Source organism: Lagopus muta, chromosome 6 (assembly GCF_023343835.1).
Source record: "Lagopus muta isolate bLagMut1 chromosome 6, bLagMut1 primary, whole genome shotgun sequence".
NCBI classification, from domain to species: domain Eukaryota; kingdom Metazoa; phylum Chordata; class Aves; order Galliformes; family Phasianidae; genus Lagopus; species Lagopus muta.
In genome coordinates, this window is record NC_064438.1 from 52,115,905 (window position 1) to 52,134,070 (window position 18,166).

The 18,166-nt window shown below is 41.7% G+C and overlaps 1 protein-coding gene across 1 annotated transcript in view; it reads right to left on the reverse strand.

Moving 5' to 3' along the window:
- The window catches only part of NUDT14 (nudix hydrolase 14), a 52,025-nt gene extending 37,717 nt beyond the window's left edge, over positions 1–14,308 (reverse strand). Inside the window, exon 1 of the mRNA XM_048950239.1 lies at positions 13,731–14,308. Within this exon, the coding sequence (XP_048806196.1) occupies positions 13,731–13,811 (81 nt within the window). The 5' untranslated portion in view covers positions 13,812–14,308. The remainder of the gene's footprint in view (positions 1–13,730) is intronic.
- Positions 14,309–18,166: the final 3,858 nt, after the last annotated feature.

Below are 18,166 nucleotides of genomic sequence, written 5' to 3' on the forward strand. Positions count from 1 at the left end.
GTCTACAAGCCATCCAACCCCAGCTCAGCACTGCGAGCAGCCAGGTGCTTACAGACTCTGGTGCCACAGGAGACACGGCTGCTGGCTCCAGCCCAGAGCCCAACAGCCAGGGAAACACCCAAATGCAGGGCTGCTGAGAACTCCTACATGCTCTGTATTTCATTTCTTGTTCCAGACTTTTCTTAATTTATATAAATTAGTACATTTTTTGAACTGCTCAACTTCACTGATATGCAACTAACTATAAAGAAATAAAAAATAAATAAAAAATAAAAACATCCTTGTTTTCAATGGAAAACGTCTCCAGGAAGCCTGTGTTTTCATCTTTTTCTGGTCCATTGGCAGCTGACATTTTGGCCGCAGTTACCAAGATAAGGGGCCTAACTACTATCAGAGTAGTGATAATCAATGAGAGTCAGAGGAAAACAGTCTGCACTGGACACAACCTACCTGTTGGTTGTGCCTGTGGTGGCTATTTCGGAACAGAGTAACATTCAGCACAGGGCATTCATCGCATTTCTACATAGTATGACATCTCACTTCTTGTACTCCTACAGTGCACTCATCATGTTCCTGTAACTCCTGATTCCCCTGACAGCTCACAGGTAGAGCAATCCCAAAGAATTCCAGGCTGCTGAGGACAACCAGTTTAGAATATCCGATCCTGAAGGAGACATTCACACCACTGTCTGCCAGGATTTAGGCTTCTCAGCCCATCTCTGCAGACACAGTGCAGAGAGAAGCAAACACAAGTGCAGTCAGCGGAGGGAGAAAATGAATCTTAAAATCATCAGTCCCAAGGCAACCACTACGCCTACAAGTGTAATTTCTCCTTTGCTACCCTAGGTCATGACCCTCATCCAGAAGAGGAAGGAAAGTGTCCTGTCATCATTAATTTTGCTATGCCACTCGAGGAAAACAACACTGACAACCCTACAAAACCACAGCGTACGTTACCACTGGTAGTTGAGCCAAGCATTAACCACCACCATCAATTGTCTAATACTTCTCATTACCTCTTTAGTCATTCTAACAAATTCTACTGCAACTTATACATGATCTGATTAAAATCTTCTCTGGCTGACAAAGAGCCAGCAGAAAAAGAACCTAGCCCTCTGCTACTGCAGCCCTGGACTGCTGCATTTCCAGACTGCTAATAAAGCTACATTAAAACCCATACAGTAGATAATTGTCATTGCAATTTCAAAACCAAACTAAAACTGTCACCTGAAGATAAGAAAAAGGCTGTGTATATAATAGACTGCCATATCATTAAAATTAGATTTCTGTTAAAAGGCAGAAAATTGTACATCACTTCAAAGTTACTCGGTTTTACAAATGCATCTGTAAAGCAATAATGTACATCACGTAAGTATGATTTTTAAAAGTAATTTAGAAATCCATTGATTTGTAACTTACGAAGGACAAAATATTTCTGATGCAGGAGTCAAATCAGTGCAGGAACAATATAGCTCAGTGAGCTGCACACCTTGCATCACACCAATCTGGTACATGCCAACAAAGAACCAGCATTAACAAGATTAACCAAGGTTAGCACTCGGGAGAGCTTAAGTTCCAACAAAGTTGGGAACCAAGCCAGGTGCAGCACCGTGGTGTCTCCATGGAGAGGCCGAGGTAGGAAGGGACGCCTCCGACACTCTCTATTCCCATTGGAACTCAAGGTTAGCACTTACTGCAGGTGTTTTTATAGACAAGGTCTGTGCTTTTTTACCATGCCTGCTCAGTACTTTGAATTCCATGAGCTTTATAAATATAATTTTTGCTGGCTCCTTCAACAGAATACCAAGGCACTGCAAGCTCTAAGTCCTTACCCAAAAGTGTAAGAGTAACTTACTGACAAAGAACGAAGTTTGCAGATTTGCTCCAAAGATTTAGGAGGGCTGGACTGAGAAAAAAGAATTATGTTCCACAAATACTGCAGACAATTGCAAATCTGCCATTGCAAGAGCAAGGTGCATTCTTAGGACTAAAAGAACATACAAAATGTACCACTGCAGCAATCCCCTGCCAAGGCACAACCCGCTGTTCCATCACAAGGGCTAGAGGAGAACCTACAGGCAGCAGTGGAGGAAAGACACAATGCCAGCTGCCATTCACCTGTTGTTCCTTTGATTTATTTCTATTAAAAAACAGCAACGAGTTCCAACATTTTTTCCATTTAGTGAGAAAGGTTCCCTCATTGCTTGTTTTCAGGAGGTGGTTAAACCTCTTCTCCCCACTTCCAAACATAATTCTTACACTTAAATCTCACCATTTGTATTATTACTTTTACAAATTAATCCTTCTCTCCGGAGGGTATCATGGTGCTCCAGGGAGGCTCATGTGTTCTGGTGGTTCATGTGAGAGCAGTGAAGCTCCGCACAGATCAAAGAGAAAGCAAGGAGATAAATTGGATGAAAAGAAATCAGGTTCTGCAGGCTGACAGGTCAGCCACCCACCCTTACAAGGATCTACTTATGGAAGCAGTCGTGTTTCTGGAGGAACTATCCTGAAAAGTACTGTAGCAGTCAGTTCTGTACCAATAATTACTGACTGGTTACAGAGAATGGAAGGCAAATGCTCTCACATTATTCTTTAACTGAACGGAGTGGTACAAAGCAGACGAGTTACTGATTGAGTTTTATGCTGTACACACTGCGCTGCTATGAAATGCCATTTGAAAGAGCAGCCCAAATCTTGCAGGAGAAATGAGCTGGTGGCCACATCGCTACAGCTGCAGTCTCCTTAGTTTCTATGTAAAGATGATGATAAACAAACTGCTTTACATGTGCCCTAAATAAGAACCAAGTAGAAACAATGCAAACAGAGCCCTGACCTCATCAATATATTGATAAGGAGCAAAAATACACCATTGTGTTTAACAAGGTCAGATTTTCACAAGTTTATAGAAGCATATACTAAGGTTCTCAGCACCTGGTCCTTCAAAGCCTGGAACCTTTTACAGTTGAGAGCATTAAACAGCAAAACACCATGTTATGTACATTTCAACTTTACAAATAACACCAATTATTATGGCTAACTAAAAAAAACAGCTAAAATCATTGAAACGAATTACTCAAATAACATTATCAAATTCTATGCAGTTGATTGCATAGTCAATAATCCCAATTTAAAAAATCTTGTGCACTCCATTTTCCAACTATTCCATACAGAACATCGAGTGACTGCAATAGTCAAACATGTCAAACTCTTGGAAAAAACAATTTTCTTCATCAAGAATCTGGTTTAGTGTCCAAATTATGTAAAAGATGCCGCTGTTTTACCTCCAGAAAGAACTAATGAATTAAAACTGAAATTTTAAGATGGACCCACAAATAGCACATTGTGTGCCCTATCAGCTTGCTGAGCTGCTTCTTTAGTCTTTTAAAGCAACTGTTTGTTTTGCTTACTAAACGCACACCTCGAGCATAGCAGCATGACGCACCAGGAGAAGGTTTGGGCTCAAAAATGTAATGCTCCAAGTTGGAGTGGGACTGCTGCGTCTCATGCTTTCTATGTGCACTCACTTCTTTTCCTCCAGTACAGCAGAAGGTCTGGTCTGTACAACCCTAAAAAGCACACAGCATTTAGTGACTGGGAGGACTGCACTGTGTGGAGGGAAAGGAACGTGGGAAAGAGAGGCAGGTGAGAGGACGGCCAGAAGAGACACTCGTGCCATTCCCACGTGATACACAAATGTACTTTTCACACAGTGAATGCATACAACATATTTTAGACACTACAGCACAAATAATAATAACTACCTTAGAAAGATACAGGGATTTGAAGCAGTTGATATTGAAAAATACCAGAAGACATCCCTATACACGGGGAAATGAAAACCAGAAAGCTCAGCAACTTGCAACTTTATATGTGCATGCTTCTCCTCCACACCAGGAAAAAAAAAAACCTTAAAAAAAACCCAAAAACAGCCATGGCAATTTTGCACACATGCACACACACAGAGGGTCACAAAAGCTATGAAAGAGATACTTAACAGAGGTTCCTGAGCAGATGACAAGCCATTAAACTTTCACCTTAGGTAGTTATGATGATTTGATGTGTCTTTTATGATATCTCCCATTTTTTTATAATTCAAATCTTCAATGTGTTTAACAAGCAATTCTTCCATCAATCTTTGATGTGTTTTACTTATAAAGCAATGACAGTTTTCAGTTCAGGCTCCTTAAAGTTCCAGAGAAACCATTTTCCACTCACTTGCTTTGAAAGCCATTAAAATAACTTGATGAAGAACAGCAGCAGGGGGCTAATAGAAGCCAAGGCTTAGTAACAATCTTTAGATTTTTCTCCTAAGACTTTCTCACAGACCCTCCTCACAAAGATCCTCAGGGCTTTTCATCCTCTCCTTTCTCCCCAACCCCCCCCCCAACGCAGTTCAAAGTGACAGATGCAACCAGCTCCAGGTTCTGCTGCTTTCTTCATTTCGCTTTTACCTTCCAGTTGTGAAAGACTCCACTGAAAGGCAATTCCAAAAGCAGCAGCCACCTCCTTCTTGTCTTTCCATTGGGAAAGAAGGAACGCACGGAAAGATTCAAGAAGCAACTCCAAAACATCTCCTAAACTCTCACCTATTCTGAAGGGAGTGCTGGTACAGAGAAATGGACCTGTTGCTTAACAGCAAATATAACTGACATTCAATTAACCAAATTAATGAGTGATTAACTGAATTGATTAGTGATTTACATGCTGTTCTGCATTTTAGCTCAGTATTTCTGAAAGCTTCATAACGACAGAGGTGCTGGAACAGTTTAAAACTAAAGAGGTTTAACCTAAAGAACTGCACAAGCCAACGGAAAATTACCTTTAATCACTCTTTAAAAATGGGAACTGCTTGTAACAAATGGCCAAGTTGTCTGCTGATGGCTCCATGCAAATGTAGAAATCAGAGTTTAATGGAAAACAGAACTATTAGGATAGTATTTACGCCAGCCAGAATCAGTAGAGCATACTGGTTTGATCTACGCTTTGCCACGCAGACCAACATTTTATTTCTCCCCCATGATGGCCACTTGAATACAACCTTTGTTGATCACTCATTTGGGGGAAACTTCTGGACCTGAGAAGTTCAGCACTCTACTTGTATCACAATTGCTGCACTCGAGTGACACCACTGCAGTCAAAACGCTATATGGGGCACCTCTACTTTAATTAAGTCAGGCTTTGGGACAAAACCACTCATCCCAGACTCTAGTTACAGGTCCCTGTTCTTTTAAAAATTAAACTACTTTACAGTACACATGGCTTATGAGCAAACAGGGACTGAAGGAGGCCAGACACATATATCCTCATCTTCGGGACAGAGGCAGCATGTGGGAGAGATCTGAGGTCAAGAAGGCAGATGGTGGGCAGTGCCATTATGGCTCAGTCACCTCTTGTCCTTATAACACTGAGCTTTATGTTTCACAGTTGCTGGCTCTCACAATTTGTGTTGCTACTTTATTTTGGCAAGCTCCTACTCCCTCTTCTGTATAAGAATACATTATGAAATAACCTCTTTCATGTCTGAGATGAACATCAACAAGCATACTTTTTGCCTCTCCTCCTGCTGAAGTAGCACACTGTGCAACCACTGAAGTGAGATGCTTTTTTCGAAAAGCTTTTTTTTTGTTTTACTTCAAAAATCAAAATAAAAAATGAAACAAAAAAAAAATCACTGGAGAAATTCTAAGTCTGTGAACTGGCACAGAGCCCTATCAGTAAACACACACAGAAAGTCTCTGTTGGCTTTCTGAGATAATTGTATCATAAATATAGGAAAAAGATCCAGCAAGACCTGAAAACAAAGAAGTTCACTAAGTACAGAAGCAATATTCTGAGCAGCAGTAACAGTTATGTATAATTTCCTACAAGCATGCAATAATTTACCAAATTAGAAAAATGTAGGGCTGGAAGGACCTCACAAGATCCCCAGCACATCTCTTTCAACGGTGGCAGGATCAAACATATGTTATGTGAGTGCTGTATAATGCATGCCAGATACAGAATAGGCATCTGAGCGTTCTGCACTCAGAGCTTCTGTTCAGGCTGTTCTATTGCTCAAGCTACTCAATCATTCTGGCAATTTTAGGTTTAAAATAAACACTTGCAATACTATACGTGTAGTATTGCTGTAGCATTGTTATGCCAGCAATACACAACCTAGAGCTTGTCACACTACAGAATCACCATTTAATTAAAGTTGCCATTAGCATTACTCTTTCCACATTAGTTTTCAAGTATCCATGATTACTTCTCCAGGAGGACAAATTCTTCTTTTCCCATATTTTGTATTTTCAGAGAAAGCACATCCCTCACCTTGAGGAGTTTAGCCTCATTTCCCTATAATGTATTCATCACCACTCAGCACATCTGTCCCAGCAAATCCCATTTCCTGTCCCATTCATGAGGCTCAGCAACCTGGAGCTTCAGTGATTGCCGCCACACTTTTCCCATGGCCTTCTCACCTCTCCCCCCCCACATGCCCCGCTCCCATTGTTTATCATCTGTTCTCCCCTGCTGCAAACTGCTGTCAGATGTTCACTTATCCCTAATCTTGCTCACTGCCTTTGATATTCTTTCTAATCCAACAACCTGTCAACCGGGGCATCAGCCCATGTCCAGACCAGCTGCTCTGTCACAGGCCCTAAGATTCCCTCTCAGCTCCATGTGGTATTTAAAGGATTTTGACACAGCAACCACGACGTGAAACAAATAATTAATGCTGTTTTGAACTGCGATCGCAGCTTTAGTATGACATGAGCTGACCACTAAGAAAAACTGAGCTTTACTTTGTTTAAACTTCAGTAAACTTTAGCATTACTGTGCTAACAAGCCTTTGATTGATGTCTGGGGGACAGCGCCGAGAAGCTGAGTTCTGAGATGCAAAAACCTGTGACGAAGTTACGGAGAAGAAGGAATCCCAGTGCAAGGCAGAGAGGCAGCAAACTTCATACGCCTGCTACGTAAAGCGTATTCGTGCAGCCTGAGCTTATAGTAAGAGTTTTCAAAGCACAGGAGCTGATCTTCTGTAAGCTAAAATGAAGATACAAATGTGTTTTAAATACAGCAGGAGTTGAGGTAAAATAGTTATTGAAAATGCACTTGTATTTTCAGGAATATCAGAAGGCATATTTTCATCCCATACAGACCATCAAAACTTGACATTTTAGAGAATATTCCCACTGACAGAGAAGGTCTCATTTCCATAATACTCAGATTTGCTGTAAACACTCAAAATGTTACAGCGTTCATCTGCTTAAAACATACAGAATACACATAATGTCATAGCTGAAGTAATGACTCAGATGACAGATTTTTTGTGCTGGGAAAAAGAAGTATCTGCTATTTAAGCAAACATATGTATTTTGATCCAAACTGAAAGATAAATACAGCATTTTGTTGTTGAAGTACACAAACACTATTTTATTTCTCAGATCTAACTGCAATTACTACAAAGGAGACAGTACCAAACGAGTCAAAAAAGCCACTTTACACTCCAGCAAAAAATAAATAAATAAGTAAAAATCTTGATGATGGCTTTTATAACATGGTTCAATCACATGGAACTAAACCACTTTCATTCTTATGGCTCGCCTATAGCAGGACATCAAGAAAACGCATCTGCAGTAAGTACCTTGATGAACCTGAATTCTGCTAGTTAAACTCCATTAAACCCCTGCGTGGACAAAGTCATTCTGCTGAGTTTACTGCTCCCTTAGGGCATGAACGGGAAAGTTAGCGTGGATTAAGGTAGGGTATGAATTCAAAGTGCAGTGGTACTTTGAAAGTGGTTTAACATAAACAGCATCAGACTCTTTGTTGTAGAATGAGACTTGGAGTCAATCAGGAAAGTCCTGTGTAGACAAGCCCTCACAGATGAGGCTACTGGCGTAGTGCTGTCAAAGGCAATGGTTTGCAGCCTCTTTACCTCCAGACCTGGAAACATCTTCCACGGAAGCTGCAGACCTTTGGTAACACATTAAAACCTTCTGCTAAATAGCCTGGTTCTCCTAGCCAGCTGGTGGACCGTCTGCAGGTAGTCCAACAGCCCTCACAGAACAGTGCACGAGAACCTGCAAAGTACTGGCTTAAGGAAAGACAACACACATATTTCCTCCTAATGCTTGGTCTCAACTTCATAGATATTCCAAAGTCAACCAAGCTGTGTAGCTAGCAATGACATTAATGACATATTAATCTCATAGCAGTTGGACGTCATGATCTTCCTAAATCCCTTCCAAATGAAGTAGTCTAGCCTATTTTAATGCTACCTAAGAGTAGGCACATTTCAGCCCACTGCAAGGACGCTACAGATGATGCACAACAGTCTTCTTCTTTGCAGTGAATGACATTTGTTGTCGTAAGTTTACTGACTCACCATCTGAATGACCTAAAAATGTGAAGTTTTGTTGCTGCCAATTAATTTTCATGTGTTTACTTCAAACAACTCCATATTCTCTTCTGAAAGTACGCTGGATAAAGGCATTCAGACTTACACAGCTTAACGTTCACTGAAACAAAAATCAGAACTTGTTTTCTTCTCAACTCCTGCTCTTATTTAGTAATGCTTCTCATTTCCTGCTGTGGTAGTTCATAAATATCTCATACAAATATATCTTGCAGATTTCCAGAACTCAATTCAAGGCTGTATAGCTGACTCAGAAGCAGATACACCTAGATTCTGTAATTTCTTTTCTTAAACCTGTGCTCTAGTTACAAAGAATACTGCTCCTTCCAAAGGAAACTGTTCCCTCCATGCTTAACTCCCTAACATTGTTCTTGTGAAACTTTCACGCTGCCATTCTTCCACCCATACAAAAGAATCATGTTGCACTTCAGCCATAATTTCCCAGTCAACACAGCAACAGCAGATCAAAAATCTATCTCATCCAGGATCCCAGATGCCTGAAGAAGAATATAGTGTTAACACATTCCCAGCTTTCTGCAATTTGCATCTCAGAGACTTCCTCAGCTAGCAGCAGCAAGCTTGCTTTTAAGATTGATGTTATGGACTGACATAACAGACCAGTCAAATTGAAGAAAATGAAACAAATTTTGCAGTGAAAACAGCATCTCCTTTTATTGCACCATTTTTAAGAAAAAAAATGAAGTGCAAAATAAATGTATTACCAAGTAGCATATTTCCTACTGCTTGGAGCCTTCTGAAGATTCAAGAGAAGACTTACTTGTTTGAACAGGTAACTTAAAAATCTGTTTACTCCCTCAACAGCATCATTTTTAACTGTCAAAATACAAAAAGAATGTTTTATGTTTATAAAGAAGCAGACGGAAGTTCCAGAGAATATTTCAGGCAGCTGGGCACATTCATGTTGCTATTACCATATAAACCTTTTTTTTTTAATGTAAAATCAGATTGTTATTATTATTTTAACACTGCACAGCTTTGCTCTTTTCATCTTCAAAGTTTGCATGACATAAATGATACAGGCCTAGCTTCTGCTCTGCATGCACACAGCTTATCACAGAATCAGGGTCTTAATCTTCTTGACATCTCTGAGGCAGTTAAATTGTAAAGACACAGAAGCAGTGGTAGCACATAGCCCCAAAAGAAAGCAATATCAAACCTAAGATTAGAAATAAGAAATGCCTTATTCATTAGTGAATTGTATGCTACCCCTGAGGTATGTTTTCCATCCATTATAAAGATCATCGTGTGTTAAAATCCACAGTAGTATTGAAAACTACTTTAGAAAGACTGTAAAACTTCAAGAGATTAAATTCCCTTAACACAGAATGAAAGCATCACACCTTAAAATTCAATTAAAAGGAGCATTTTTCACATACCTAATTTCAAAATAAACCATTTTAAACATTAAACTGGGAGGAAACACGAGCACAACTACTCTGAACTGTGGAAGGGATGTGAAGCTCACAGAAGAGCAAAGAGTTCCAGTTTACCATGACTGATCATATCCTGAAATTGAGATGCACAGTTTTTCAGGTTTATCCCACATAAGGGAAATAGATGCCCATTCACCATTCCACAGTTTTGGAATACAGCCTCACTCACATGCATACTAGGAAAATTAATGACAGTTGAAATTAGTCTAGTAACAAACTTCTTAAAGTTCCTGGGCAGAATGAATGCATATGTTTATACAATGCAAGGAAACCGTGGCAAGAACTCCCTTGCCAGAACAACCTTCAAAAACAAAGCTACAGCAGTCTGGGCTAGATCCACAAAACCTTTTTATGTGAGCTCTGGGCAAAAGTTCCCATAGGTGCTCAAGCTGTTACTCCTCCATCTAAACGCTTCTCATGCTCTGCCTGCCATGGAAGGACACTTCCCAGCTCAGAGGTCACCAAAAAGAACATGCCAAGTCACTCAGTCCTGTGTGGAGCTAATTTAGTTAAAAGGCTAACAAAGGTAGGTTTGAACTGGAACAGCAGAGTGAGAGCTGGAGCAAAAATACTTTTGCTTCTGCTAATTCTCACAGGGTAATTACCAGTACTGCAGACAAACAAATGCATGCACTAACATATTACTACACGAAGATTCGCCAGAGCTCTGCCTGTCAAAACCCTATATTACAGTCCAAACCCAACATTAAGAACAACTGAAATCCCATGCAACTGTTATTAAGAACACAGAGAACGTAGATTTCCATTTAGGTACCTAAAGCTGCCCCAAATCCTCACAACTCTGCTCAGCCCCAGCAGGCTTTGTAACCTTCATTTTCTATTCTATTTCTATTATTATTTTTTATTTTTTGTCTGTCTAGCATAGAGGCCGGTGCCTGGCTAACATACACAAAAGAGGGCTGAAGATTTACACACAAATGTGTTTCCCAGCAGTGAGAGCACTCTCCTGTGATGTGGGAAGCAATATTAATTGAAGCAAGATCTTGCAGCCTGACTCTACCACATCCCAGGGAAATGCCCTAGCCCTTGGGCATAGAGTTAATCTCTCATTAGCCATCCCTCTGGTCTCTTGAATAAATTATTTATGAAAAGCAAAAAAAGACTTCAATAGGAAAAAGTGAAAAGAGATTTACCACGCAGTTCCTGGTAGAGAAGCAAATTCTGTAGGTGATATATGTTTTAAAAAGGAGCCACTTTAGACAACAAATCAGTTTGCACTATGGGGGCAAGTACACACTAATAACAGCCAGATGCTATCCTGTATGTGAGTGAGGACAAAGTTTAGGCTGAAAATCCCATCTAGAAAGTGAAGTCCATTCCAAGGTGCCGTAGATTTTTATCTTGAATCACCGTTTTAAAGACAGCCCTCTGCATTGGGCCTATCCAAATCTGCCTACAGTTTGCTGATTTCTATGACTCCTTCACTGCGCTTCTGTTTCTACTTTTGCATTATATAAACATGGAACAAATCCAAGCTTTCAGAACACAGGCAAACTTAAGACCTGAGCACAAACCTAACAAGCTGTGTTTAACATGAAAGGAACCACCAGACTTGATTCAAAGTACACACAACTCCGTTCCTGCATGCGTCCACAGATCCTTGTCTGAGCACCCCGATACTCAGCAAAACATTGAGCTGGATGAAATATCCAATCTTCTGGCCTACAGTTCTGCCTACTGCTCAGGAGCGCTCTGCACACACAGAAGCCTTCCAAGTCTTTGGTTCCACTTGATGAGGTTTGACACAATCACCTTCAGCATTGGTAACCGATAGAAGCTAACAGCCTTACCCCCTCACCATTTCTTATTTAACCCCCCTATGGATCACCTTCTGGTATCCTGCACATTTCTGGCAGTCTGCAAACTCGCTGCAGCAATGGTAGTTTACAGCTCAGCGGGATGCACGTTTAATGGATATAAACAGACTTGGAGGATAAACTGTGATACAAATCATCCGTATCTAAATTTATATTTAACCGCTGAAGAGCTCATTGTTTTAGCCATAGTGATGGGATCAAAATTATCTCCACGTAAGTAGTGCAATTTGTAGACGAAGTATGTAAGAATCCATGGCTTAATTGTTCTTGGATGTTTGGAAATAAAGTGACATATTGTTTGTAACAATTCTTAATGGACTTTAAAATCATAGAATCATAGAATGGCCTGGGTTGAAAAGGACCTCAAAAAGGACCTCAAAGACCATCTGATTTCTGCCCCCCTGCTATGGGCAGTGTCACCAACTGCTAGACCAGGCTGCCCAGAGCCACATCCAGCCTGGCCTTAAACGCCTCCAGGGCTGGGGCATCCACAAAATGACAATCTGTAAGGACAGAAGTATCCTTCTACAGAATTAAACAAACATAAAAATATGCATCAGTAAATCTTCTTCAGACTACAATGAATTTTAGAGGACACATCACATTTTGTGAAACAATATCTGAAAGACCACTTCAAGCCTTCCAATTACAGCGAGATCCCATGCATTTCATTAACTAAGTATGCAATCAGTTTCAGTTTTCCTAGTGTAACAAATGCTATTATTTAAACTTTCTTCATTTAGATGATTCCACTTGTTCAAAAAGACTTTTCAGATTTTAGACACTTAAGTGTTTACGCATTTCCTGAGGTTTTCAGCAGGCCTAAACACCTTTTAAACAATTAGTCAAATGACTAAAAATATCCAGCATTTTTCTTTGGTTAGTAAGTCAGTTTTTACATGAAAAAGTGTGCTTTTAATAAACTTAGGGCACGTCTCCCAGGTCAGGTGCGGGCAGCTGCGTGTTGTTCAGCATATGCTCTTAGGAGGCTGGGTCCAAGCTAGATTTTGTACAAACACCATATAAACCCTCATCATCCACCTTCATTTTAGGATAGTGCTGAGGCCAACAGAAACAATCTCTACCCTCAATCAGCCCCCAAACATCCATCCCTAACCACCAGATTATCACTTCTCCTTTGCTAGCATAAACACATGAATCGAAGATCTGGTTGAGGTCAAAAATTATTTCCTTTTTGACCAATTAGGCCTGACTTGGAGCAGATCCCTGACCCAGCTGCACAGAGCGTTGTAAAAGGAGGAGAGAGAAAGTGAAGCAGGATAGCAGAAAATGCAAGTGTACTTCTTTTGGTGGCAGTGCCATCCCTTCTCAAACCACAGCATGTGAACAAACACGCTGTTTCTCAACATGCGTTGAGAAACCCGTCTGAGGCACTTGTACTCAATTAAATGTAATTTTGTAATAGTTTCATACATTTTAATTGAATCCCATTTTCTAAGTAAATACAGCATGACTCAGAAATGAAAATAAAACTGCTAAGTGCTATTTACACACTAACCCAGCAAAAATTCAGAGTATGAAAGAACATTCTTCAAGTTTCCTTCCAATATCCTAAAGAGAAATAACTAATTCAGTGTCAAACTTACAGCTCTTTGCAAATCAATTTAATTATCCCAACCAATGAGCAGAGTAACCTGCTGTGGGGAACCTGCCTTAGTAAAGGCTGGGCTAGATGATCCCCAGAGGTCTCTTCCAACATCTCTGATTCTGTGATTCTTTAGGGAAACCACATATAAAAATATAAAACAACACTGAAATGAAACCAGCTTGGCTGCAGGCCGAGCCCCACGCAACCTCCCTTGCACTGCTACGCCGGCAAGATGGCGGGCGCAGCGCTGGGAGGGGTGCGGGACAGCGGAGGGAGCCGCCGCCCGCCTGCCCTTCCCCACGGCCTCCCGCCCCTTTCGTCAGCTGCCGGCTTCGACGGAGGGAAGGGGCGGAGGGACGTGGGGGAAGACGCTGGGCGGGCGAGCCGCTAGCCGGTATTCGCTCCCTCCCTCGCTCGCTCACCTGCCGGTAGGTGAGGCGGAAAGGCCGCAGGTAGAGAGAGGACGTGCAGGGTTGGAGCGCCAGCTCCTCAATGGCGTCCATCCCGCTGAGGGCGGCAGCCGCCAGGAGGAAGAGGAAGAGGAGGAAGGGCAGAGGCGCGCGCAGCCGCTGCGGGCCGGGCGAGGCAGGGCCTGGGTGCGGGCACAGCCCGGGGCCGCAGCTCCGTTCGTTCAGCAGCAGTGACGCAGGGACGCGGTGCCTACCTTCTCTGAGAGGGGCTGAAATGCCGGCTTTCTCCCCAAAAAGGGAGCGAGGCAGCGGCACGAAGGGGCCTCTGTAGGTTTCCCTGTGCAGAAACACCTGTGTGTGAGGCTGCTTTCTCGAAAGCGAACGTTTGCTGTCTGTTAGCTGTTTCTACACGTGAACGTCAGTGCTGTGCTCCAGCTCTAAGCTGAAACCAGAGATGTGAAGTCAGTGCTGAGTTTTGTCTGAATTTCATCCTGATCCTGGCTGTGTGTTCAGCTCTGCCAGATGAGGACCTGGGTGTTAAAGGACGGTCCCATCTGCCTGCGTGCCTTGCTCGGGAGAGACCTGATGGCTCTGTGCAGCTCTGTGAAAGGAGTGTAGTGAGGTGGGAGTCAGCCCCTTTTCCCAGGTAACTGAGAGGATGACAGGTAATGACATCAAGTTGCACCAGGGGTGGCTCGTAGAATCATTAAGGTTGGAAAAGACCGCTAAAATCATCCAGTCCAACCCCATCCCACCCCACCCATGCCCACTGCCATGGCACTCAGTGCTGCACCTCCACAGTTCTTGAACACCTCCAGGGGTGGTGTCCCCATCACCTCCTTTCCAGCGTATGGCTGCTTTATCTTCCATAAAAATCAAATTATTTTATGATACATGGACTACGCTGAGAATAACCTGCAATTCTTCCCATTCCTTTTTTTTTTTTTTTCTTTTCTAATCTCCCCCCCTGCATCATTAATAAGCTTATTATCCCTTAATGTGGTGGTGAGAGTCTTAACAATATGGCTAAAAAAAAGATAGCTAGCAATTACAGAGCTCAGTGAGAAGTGAGGCCAGCACTTACATTGCAGAACGCCTGTTGTCAGCTCTGATAATGCAAGTGACAAAAAATGTGTTTTGTGGAACCAAAAAGTAGTGTCTTTTAAGAGAAATATTTGTAAAACTTTCATGACAAGTAGGCAGCTGAACGTATTTTATTAGCTGACTATTTGAAAGTATTGGTGTGACTGTTTGCATTGCTGGATGTATCCCCGTATTTCTGTTTTTCTCACAGTGATCTTGAGGTCATTTCAGAGCTCCTGGGAACTTAAGCTATATTTTGCTATTAAATTATTTTAAGTCTTCCAAGACCAACTTAAGTATAAACACAGTTTCCGTGCACAGCAAGTTTACAGTATCTCTGTTTGCTTATGTTAAAAGTTACCGGGTACCAGGTCGGCTCAGCCAGTTAGATTGCCCTCTTCAATAAACATTCTGACACTACTTTGAGGTTTTGAGTGTGCATATGTTTTTGGGAACGTGTCATAGCATGTGATGAATTGCATATTCCATTCTTATTCTTAGGTGGGAAGCTTTTGGGGTTGCCCGTGTCACAGACCTGGTCTTGCTAATGTACCTGCAGTTGTAATTGGAAGTAGACTTCTGTATCAGATGGTGTTGTGAGCAGGCAGCTGAACTAAGGACGTAACAGTAAGTTTGAGGAGCTAGCTTAGTGCTGCAGGTGAGATCTGAGTGAGAGAATAAATAGGAAAATATGCCCTGCGGTGAAACTGGTATTGAGCAGCTGGATAGGAATTTTGTTACAATTAATGTCTAGATACTGCTTGCAGCAAGACCAAGAACAATCCTGGGAAGGAAATGTCCCTCTGCTCCCACCTGCTCCCATGGACAAAGGGGAATAACTTACTGTTGAGTGAATGAGGTGTACTTCTGCTTTCTTGTTTCCTTGCACTACTTTTGTAGCTTGCCTGCAGCACAGTGACTATGACTTGGATGTAACTGCACTCACTTCACTACACCCAGCAAATGCAGAGATGCTACATGGCAGCTTGGCTCTGGGGTCAGGAGAGCTCTGTTCACGCAGTGCACACAAAGTTCCACCAGAGCAGACGTGCCCACCATGTCCTCACCACTTTTGCTGGAGTAATTTGATTCCAAAGAACATTGGGAGGCATTTGCTCAGTGCTGCCCCATATGGATTTATTACTCCAGATCACTATCAGCTTGCAGATCTCTGTACCATGTTGTGTGTTACTAGACATGTCCACATGTCTGTTCCTGTTTCAAAGCAGTTCCTATTTTAAGGTGGTTTCATTCCTCCTGAAATGTGAAAATGGGCATTCATAATTCCAAGGTAATCAAGTGCTGTGTTCGTGTCTATTACTTACAGAGATGGTTCTGATACTTAAGATTAGGCAGATGTTTAACTGCTTGCAAAGTCCTTTGGTTTCAATTAGCAATTCTCCATAAATAACGTTTACATTTATATGATATTGTCACTAGATTATCAGTTCCCACACTTCTTACATCCTGGATGACTCTTTGCTATCGCAGTTTCTTTGCAGATCACTATCCATTTTTACCACTACACTCCTAATTGAAATAGATACAGATAATATGCTTCCAAAACCAATTGCCTTGTTCCATCACATCTTCCTTCCTAAGCATTACTGTTAATTTGACTCCCAAAAAACAAGAAGGCGTCAGAATAACAGGTTGCCTTTCATGGCAGCACGTCTATTGCTTTTTCTTCCTCAAAAAGGATTTCTGTGTTATGTCTTTTCAAAGACTTTCAAGGCAAGGCTGGATCAGGACCTGGGCAACCTGACCTAGCTGTGCATGCCCCTGTTCATTGCTGGGGAGTTGGACTAGCTGACCATTAAAGGTCCCTTCCAACTCTAGGGGTTCTGTGATTCTAAATATCATATGTAATGTTGTCATGAGTGGTGACCTGGACCTGCTTGTATCCTGTTGTAAGTTACTAAAATATAGATGTTTTGTGTAAGTCTTAACTACCAACAAGATTTCCAAACAATTTTTTGGTGTTTTAAAAAAATTTCCTTGAGCTTCAGTTTTCTTTGCAGACACAGACCTTTCCTTCCCCTGAAACACACATAGACACACGCTCTGTGGGTATGTACTTTGCAGAGGGTTGAGTTGTATCCCTATTAGCTTGTTTTATGCTGTTTACTTTAGGACACAACTGGGAATGCTTCCTCCACAAGTTTGCTGCTGCAGCCCCACTGTTTTCCATGTGCAGAGAGGAGTGTCCCTGCTGAAGCTTAGCAAAGTGCCTGACTGCTGGGTGCGTTCATGCACAGTTAGGCAGCGCATTTCGTGCAGTGATTTCTGTGTGTGTACATGTTTTTAAATTCAGTCTGTCTTCACCAGGCTTACCTTTGCTCCTTGGCATACCGTTGCTCATGAACAAAATCACTGAGTCCAGAGCTTTCCTTATCTCCAGATATTGCAGGATATCATTGTTCTCTCATGGTTTTTTTTATGTGTGTGAGTACTCTAGTTATTAAGATACTGCAAGTATGAAAGGCTCAGCAGTTAGAGGCTCACTCACTTGCCATTCTCAGCTTTCATTTTTAAAAGTTATTTCTAACCATCATGGTTACAGGAAAAAAGCGAGGAAATGTAAACTACACCAGATCTATCATTTGTGAGCTGCTAAGCACAGGTCCTGTGCTGAGGAGATGCCACGAATTTAGTATTAAGGCTTTGATGTCAGGGGAACACATAACCTAAGTCCCCAGTGATGGGCAAAAGGAAGCCAGCAGAGCTGCCAAAAGATGGGTAAAAGATCCAAAATCCAGTATGATTTCATGTTAGAAATCCATATGGGTGGCAGCATGAAAGCATGTCCTCTGCACGTGGGCCATCCTTGCGTTGCCTCAGAGATGTTATGAGTGCCTCTCTGGGGATAAGGTGCAGGTTCTTTCTGTAACGAAGTGGCTGTTCTGAAGTTTGCCTTTAAAGTTTACCCCCTGGGCTCCTGCAAAAAAGCAAGCCTGAAGCTGCCAATATCTCGCTTTTAATTATTACTCAGTTCTGGGGTATAACCACCCTGGTTACATTCATGAAAGTCAGGATCGTGCTTATGCAATTCTTCTGGCATTTTAAATGGAGCCCTAGAGAAATTTTTATTTTATTTTAATAGTAACTTATCTGAGGGACTTATTTTTGGTGTTGTTCTAAGTGATTTACATTTACATTACTAAATATAAAAATCAGAGGTCCACACTACGGTATGTAACAGTATGTTCCAACAATTTTATTTACCATCAGTTGGTTCAGGGTTGCTTTAATCACATGAATAGCTTCAGTCAGAAGGACTCAGAGTAATTATTCATGTATGGGTTTGCAGAATTTGGTTCATAAGGACTGACAGCATGAGCGAGACAGGAACGGTGTGTGGTATT